Source organism: Silurus aristotelis (genome assembly GCF_946808225.1).
Source record: "Silurus aristotelis genome assembly, chromosome: 26".
NCBI lineage: Eukaryota > Metazoa > Chordata > Actinopteri > Siluriformes > Siluridae > Silurus > Silurus aristotelis.
In genome coordinates, this window is record NC_139599.1 from 16,397,122 (window position 1) to 16,405,360 (window position 8,239).

At 36.5% G+C, this 8,239-nt stretch overlaps 1 protein-coding gene across 1 annotated transcript; it reads right to left on the reverse strand.

Moving 5' to 3' along the window:
- Positions 1-434: 434 nt before the first annotated feature.
- LOC310720336 (uncharacterized protein) lies at positions 435-7,410 on the reverse strand. The gene is made up of 11 exons (XM_083530854.1): positions 7,011-7,410; positions 6,827-6,935; positions 6,145-6,218; positions 4,127-4,203; positions 3,627-3,838; positions 3,001-3,245; positions 2,785-2,907; positions 2,530-2,678; positions 1,881-1,919; positions 1,199-1,605; positions 435-946 (listed from the first exon to the last, which is right to left on the reverse strand). The coding sequence occupies exons 1-10, from the start codon at positions 7,026-7,028 to the stop codon at positions 1,584-1,586; spliced, it is 1,068 nt and encodes a 355-aa protein (XP_083386980.1). The 5' UTR covers positions 7,029-7,410; the 3' UTR covers positions 435-946; positions 1,199-1,583.
- Between the last annotated feature and the right edge of the window lie 829 nt (positions 7,411-8,239).

The window sequence follows — 8,239 nt, forward strand, 5'->3', positions numbered from 1 at the left end:
CCCCAAAATACATTACAAACCACAAGGGAATGGAAGGAAATGAGACAGACATGCAAAGAAAGATTCCAAAAGCTTGTGAGAAGCCGCGCCCTCTGGTGGTCTCAGGGGTAATTGTCCATTGTAATTTTTACTTCTAAAGACTCAGTCTTCTTCTTCTTTATTCGGCTGCTCCCATTAGGGGGCGCCACAGCGGATCATCCGTCTCCATACCCCCCTGTCCTCTACAACTGCCTCTTTCACACCAACTACCTGCATTGGTCCTCCTATTCCTTGGTCTTCCTCTTCTCCTCCTTCCTGGCGGCTCGATCCTCAGCATTCTCCTACTGATACATCTAAAGATTCAGTACCAACACAAATGTTTTTTAGATACATTTTTTTTAAAACATTGTAAATCTGAATAATCCAACATCTCAAAGGTGACACGACCGCCAACGTTTAGTTATTGATCACCATTTATTTTCTGTTCATGAACAAAGGCTTAAAGCTTTCATCAAAGACAAATCCATGATAAAAAGGAGAGTGAAAGAAAAAAGAAAAAGATTCCAAACTCTCCATTTAAAGCAAAGATGATACAAATGCATCCGTTTTAAGCCGACAATAAATATTGGCTCTAAAGATTTCGCAATCATTCAAGGATTCCTATAAGGATTATGCACATAATAAAATCACTAAAGATTCTACAAGTGTATTAATGATTCTGTTAGAAATATTAAATAAAGCTTTAAAAGGGAACACAATACAGACTCTAAATACCCCAATTAATCACAAACATATCAGAACATTGTAGTTTAATTCACAAGAATCCCAATGGCTCATTTTTTTGGTCCATTTTTACCGTCCCTTCTAATCAGTTTTTCTTTTCTAGCTCAGTGGTTAAGGCTATGGGTTACTGATCAGAAGGTTGAGGGTTCAAGTAAGGGTCAGATGATCCCAGAACAGAATAATACTAGAGCGTGAATTAAAAAAGCAAAACGAAGTGAAACAGTAGGAAGACAAAGTATATAAAATAATGTTTCGTAAGGACTGGAGGCGAAACCCTCAGCAATATTTTAGGGAAAAACAGAGGAAACCAAATGCTGACGTCTGAGGCAATCATTCTTTTGTATATATGTTTTTGATTGTGATATATATATATATATACTTTGTACTTAAAATTAAGTGTCATTGGGTGTTTTCAGCTCTCTCCAATGCCTCAAGCCTTTTTTTTTTAAAACAGAGAAAGAAATCTAACAATACAATCCTGTAGAATTTCACAATTAAGAAAAAAAAAGCTGTGTAATATTCAGTGTAATACAATGTCGTGTGCCTTTGCAGAGGTGTGCATGGTCCACTAAGCCCGGCTTGATCCAGCCTCCAGATCATCCACTAAAGCCGGTTGTTTCTCTTTGAGGATTTTGTAGAATTCAGCTTTCACACCTCCTCCTCCAGATTCGAGAACTTCGTACAGGAGTCTCATTTGCATCATCGCCGATGGTTCTACGTGAATTTTATTGTACATTTCGGGACTAATCATGTTTCTGCTTTTGAGACCGTCTGCTATCTCCATTACTGCAAAAACTCTCTGAATGAGCTGCTCTCTGTGTTTATCCACAAAACATTCCAATCCTAAAATGTGGAAGACACTTAAATTATTTGAAATGTTCGAATCAACATAAACAGAAACATATATCAGCTACAGAGAAATGATATTTTTAGTACTATTTTATAGAAATATGTTCTAATAAGTTCTATATATAGAGTTCAATAGAAATGTTTTTGGCAGAACAGTGTCCCTGGTAAAAAAAAAAAAAAAGGGTTAGGGTATAGGGGTTAATTTGCAAAGAAAATAATGAGTAGATTTGCAGTATACTCTAAGGTGAAACATTTTCAGTCCATCCTACCTGGTGTAGGCGCACTGGGTGAGTTTCTCTCTGTACCTGCTGTGACAAGACAACAACAATCAACATCATATACCCAGAGCTCCAGTTCCTGAAGACGGGCCTAAATCATTAATTCGTCATTCACTAATAAATACAGATGTTCCACTTTAATTGTATTACCTCCCATAACTGTCACTGTTGCTGGTTAGAGGTGCATCTCAAATTTCTTTATAATAATCGAACGATTTTTGTTTTACATTTATAATAGATTAAATGAATGATTGACAGGCTTTGCCCTCCCAACCCATTAATACCATTAGATTCTGATGTTTCTGCTCTCATTGTAACTATTATGAACGTGTATTAAAACCTGAACGTGTCCAGACCTCCTTAACATTTACATTCAAAAGGCTCAATGTGAGTTTATTAACCACAGAGTCAAAGAGTATCTCAAATGTATAATTTGTAGATTTTATTTAGTACATTTTATTTAAATATGCAGTCCATGTAAACGCGCAAAATGCATTTATTCATCTTCAAGAAACCAGCAGGGGGCGTTTGTCCAGGCGTCACCTAAAATTTGCCATTAACGGTCAGTGTTAGGATGCATGAATCTTGAGTCTCACTTTAACAGAGCATAATAAAAGAAAGAAGAAACTAAACAAATGACTTACATGGAAGGAAGATGTTTGGTGATGACCACACCTCCTTTCCTTTTTGATTGAAAAGAGTTACTTCCACTTTAGTGTCATTGACATTTAAGATCACCTCAAATGAAGGGTGAAAGTTGGAGCCATAGTCACGTATAAACTTCACAATCTAAGACACCGTGATTAAGAGATTATTCCAGACTTCACAGATCAATCATACTTGGCCAAAATGTTCATGATGAGCTCTTTGTATAAAGGAATAAGTGGCACAATACCTCTGGATTGGGTTGGTATTCACGGTCAGTAGATTTACAGGATAATCTGTATTTTTTACCATTTAGCAACTCACAATTGGAGACTGTCTCAATGTATTTGTTGCTTTCATGTTCTTTCTGCACCTAAAAAAAGGCAAGAAAAAGCCAAAATCAAAAATTCAAATTCTTTAATTAAAAAGTAATATATATGATAAAAGCGATAAAGGTGCACATTACATCTCTAACTGATATATTTGCTGGTAGCAGGTGGATGTGCAGTTTGTTTGTCTGCTCTGTGTGTTTTTTGTAGAACAGAAGAACTTGGGCTTTGACTGAAGATCCTTTAAATGGCATTGTTATACCAAACCCAGAGAGACTTTGAATGTTTACGGCCACATGTGAGTTTGTTACAGTCAGAGGCTTCATGATCTCCGTATTATCACCAGTCACATGCGCAACAGTCAGTTTATCCTTGTCTTTACCTGTAACATATAAACCACAGGAAAGTATTAAACAAACAATGAGAGTAAATTACAAATGAAAATATAAAAAATGATATGATAAACTCCTCATTATAGACACTATATGGACTCCAGTGGACTCCAGTTAAATGTGGTTCTTCCTCAAACCATTACATTTATATTTATATATCATTTGGCAGACACCATTATCCAGAGAGACTTACAATTATATCATTTATACAACTAAGCAATTGAAGGCTAAGGGCCTTGCTCCAGGGGCCCAACAGTGGCAGATTGTTTGTGCTGAAATCTGATGTGGATGATCATCTTTCTTTTATTATGTTGTTTCTATTTTTAATATATGATCCTTAATTTGTAAATAACAGTTAGAAATCAACCTACCGATCTCACAGTGTGGGAGATGCAGACGACGGATAGAACCTTCAGGACACTCAATATTATACAAAAGTCCTGCAGGCTCCATTTTGGGTAAATTCTTGAGGATTTTATAGTCCCAGTGCACTGTTCTGTACAGGACCTCACCTTTATCTTTCATCTCAAACACAATGCTGGTCAAATTGCACTTAAACTGACCAGCATGATCGCAGAAAAACCTGAAGTGTAAAAAAAAAACGTGACAATCATGTACACAACTTATTTATATAAATATGCTTTAATAAAGTTGTATGTGGTCCAATACATTTCAGTGCAATAATAAAGACTGAAGGAAATAAACAGTGAAATAAGCAATATGCTCTTTTTCTGATGTAGAACAGGGATTCTTCTCATCTCTATGTACGTTATTTTTTACTTCACATAAGTTATACAGGCTTAAATAATATCATTGAGTCTTCATATGTGTAACCACAAGGTGGCGATGTGTAAAAAAGCAGGCATGTTACCGGTATTCCTCGGTTTTCCTGTTCCCATCACAGTATTCAACAAATTGTGGTTCAAAGAGTTCAGGTTCTGCTGTGGGCTGGAGACATGTACAAAACATTTACACATTTACAGTTTTATTGCATGAACACTGTAATTAAAAAACAAATTCTAATCAAAATACACTTTCAATTAATAGTTTTTACTTTTTTCTTGCCCTATACACTTAAATGAAAATGCAGTTTAACCCCTGGTTCACCTAAGGTCTTCTGCAATTGAGCAGGAATGTACCACGTCAGTGTGTATACCTTGAGGGACTCGGGGTCTAATCAGACCTTTGTCCATCAAAACCTGGCCTACAGGATACCTGGATATTCACATGATTCCACTGGTGCCAGTCATTATTCATTATTATTCCAAGTTCAACAGCATAAAATGGAGACGGAGGGTCGTTCTCACCCTCACTCCACTAAAACTTGGGACATATTAGCGAGAGTTGCAGTTTTGAGACGCTCTGACCCAGTCGTCTAGACGTCACAATTTGGCCCTCGTCAAACTCACTCAAATCCTCAAGCGTTCCCATTTTTCCTTCTTCAAACACATAAACTTTAGGCACAAAATGTTCACTTGCTGCCTAATAAATAAATCTCACCCGCTAACAGGTGCCATGATGAAGAGATAATCAGTGTTATGCCCCGACCTGGCTTAAGATTAGGACATTTCAACTTTATGACCGGTGAAGTGAATATCACATTAAGTGATTCAGGACACTCAAACCAAAAAAGAGACAAACCAGAAACAAGAAAGACTCAAACAACACTCCTGATACATTTGTGGTATGATAAAGCACTCATTCATTAATGATGACGTTTGCATGTGGTGTGCATCATGTTAATTTCATCTGTTGAATCAGCTGCCCATCCCAAAAGTGTCATTGTGCCCTCATACTTGAATCAGGGGCATGGTGGTAAAAATACTGGGTATGGACCTAGTCAGGCCATTAGAATAGGCTGCAGGAGGTCAGGGGGCTTCCCAAAAATCCTGACTGCCTTCCTCATGCATTCTTTGCAGTGGTACAAGTTATTGGGGATTAAGTTAATTTGCTGATCAAACAGTTTAATCATGGCAAGTACAGCTTGCCATATTGCAAGGGAATTGTTTAGATTTTTGCATTTGCAAAGTCTTAGAGAGACCTGGTACTGTAGTTCTCACTAATCTCATACGCAGACTTCCATATTGAATAATTGAACGCAAAATAGGTGCTTCAGAATAAACTCAAGAATATCCTTGACCTGGGTGTAATCAAGGAGTCCCACAGTAATTGGAGCAGCATTGTGCCCAAGGCTACAATGGACTGATGGACTAGTTTATGTTTGTGAGGACTTGAGGAAAGTCAACGTGGTGTCTAAATTCGATGCATACCCAGTATCTCTCATTGATGAACTACTCAATCAGTTAAGCATGGCTCTCTTTTATTTAATGATGGACTTGCAGATGATAGCCAAGGGGTACTGGCAGATTTAATTGTTTTAATATTTAATTGACTTTGCCCCCACAATGCATATGTTGACTATAGCAGTAATGCTTGGCATTAGCATTTCAAACATCTATCCTGAGAACACTGAGATAAACATTACTCACTGCAAATGTATTTTCAGAAGTATATAATCTGAGAATCTAAGACACTGAGTACAAACTGGCAGCCAGTTTGAGATGCGTAACATATTACATATTTCAAAGTGCTGGTAATACATAAGGATTCTAAAATATGTGTTGCTGCTAGCCTACATATTTGTGTCTGTTTCGCTTTTAGTGATTCCTTTAACTTACAAAGGTGATGAATAGAATGTGATATAGATGGTGGAGTCTGTTGTCCAGACAAACATACACATACTGCGGAGTATACCCGTGACCATGACAAAGCAAAAGAGGTGGGTATGTGTGAACCCTTATCTGTTAAATATTTACTGAAAACGACTTATGCACCACTCACATATTGAGTACTACAGTGTTACATCGGCATCAATAATACTGTACTTACATGTCCGAGGTCATGGTGCGATTTAGATATTGAGCCAGTGCCATTTTTATTCCCATTGTCTTCATCAAAATCCTCTATGTGAGAAAAATACACAAATACATCATTTTTCAATTTACAATATAATACTATCAAGCTTCGATTTGTCCAGTGAATCAGTATAACTCAAACATTTATTCAAATATTAGAGTATAATGGTCCAACATGGTATTGTACTGAGTTTTATAATTGTAGCACGTTATTTTAATGTGACAGAGATATTGTTTTCTTAAATAGTTGCACGCCGATCTGGCAATTTTCCAGATGTTGGGTCTAAACCAAGAAAGTCTCCCCTTTAGTCTGGATTTAAATAAACGATGTCACTTCTCTCGTAATTCTTATCATATTGAATCTAAGTGCAATTACTTTTTTTTTTTTTTTTTACAGTGATCTCTTTTACCTCATGCTCGGTTTACATCGACTAGCGCTCATCCTAGCTGACAAAACAGAGAATAGTCCAACAGAATACAGTCCCACCTCCACTGTTGCTTCCCCATGATTTAGTCTTTGGAACCTACTATTTATCAGTAACCTCATATATCATAATACGTTTTCTACTGTGGTTACAACCCATACAATCAGGAAGACATATACAGATAGTTTCACTGATTTAACTGTTTAATTTTATTGTGTCCAAACCACCTACCTTTGGGATTTCCGACAAAGCAACAAAGGTATTGAAATAAATAACCTGCATCTCCATGATGATTATTCTGCACTGACTGTGACTCAATGCCATCATTCGACAAGGGGTCCTGAAAAAATATATGAATACAATCATCAACTGACTTGCTCATGTGTGATTAAATGGCTTCTCCCACTTTTAATACCTTTGTAATCGTTGCCATTGATCTTCTCTTCTGGTTCTTCGTTTTCTCCACTTTTCCTTTTCCAAATTCCTGAAGTTTACAAACAAGGTTCCCCAAGGTTGGTGTGAAACAACACAGAGCACTGACCTTAACCAAACTAATCTTTTGGATGAACTGGAACACCAACTTTAAGGCAGACTATGGACACTAGATGAAGACATTCTGCCTCTACGTCATGATCAAAATCAAGATGAATCACTACAGTCACAACGAAACCAGACGTAAAACTATCTAAAGATATGTTTGAAAATGACAGAAGCACAGGTAAAGTGAAAGTCAAGAATGGGGTAGAGATGAATTCACGTATTCATTAACAAACTTTAGCAGATCCAGAGCAACTTACAAAAACGTGACGGCGGGTGAAAACTCCTGCTTATTTAAACGCTCATTTGTAAAAGTACTAAAGTGGACGAGGTTTTTACAAAAAAAGACCATTTCACACTCAGTTTGGAAGCCAAATTGTATTTGGATTGGATTAAATACTTTTTACAGTAGACATTGTCCCAAAGCAGCTTTACATTAGTACATACATTTTAAATGTCCCTATATGTTTATACCTAATGAGCGAGCCAGCGGTGGCAGTGGCATAGAAAAACTCCCCGAGAAGGTACGAGACTCAAAGTAAGTTCATTTATTGTAGTTCTATCATTGCTGAGGTTATTATTAATTGTTCACAGATAGATGCTTGAGTGCAAAACCAGCCTAAGGCAACTCATGTAAACCATTCAAGCAGATGTTTTATATTAATTACAGTTCAAATCCATTTTCACTGTTCAAAAGATCAGTAATAAAAAATAACCCACAGATTGAACAGAATAAAACAATCAGATTTGTATTTTTAAATAAACTGTAAATAAATAAATTATCGTGATTTATTTGCGGAGGCTCGTGTAAGATTTGGCAGGACATCCGGGAAATCTCAGAAATTTGTTTTCTTGTTGTTCCTGGTGGGTAAAATTACTAGTTATGTAGTTTGGGCTAAAACAATTGAAAAGTTGTATTAAGTTTTGATATAATACACAATATACTGTCATATGTAACTGTACAAATATTGGTCTTGTATTCTAAAATGTATTCTTCATTAATGAAATCATTTTTACTCATACGTATGACTATTCTCATCCATCAGCCACACCCTGGCACAGCTCAAGTGGGTTTTTTTTCCATCTATCTTAATTTTGTTTTAATCA

Coding starts and splice junctions, on each gene's coding strand:
- LOC310720336 (XM_083530854.1), bottom strand. Junction 3,839..4,126: donor AGGAAAACCGAGGAATACCG/GTAACATGCCTG, acceptor TTTACACTTCAG/GTTTTTCTGCGATCATGCTG. Junction 1,606..1,880: donor ACCCAGTGCGCCTACACCAG/GTAGGATGGACT, acceptor TCCACATTTTAG/GATTGGAATGTTTTGTGGAT.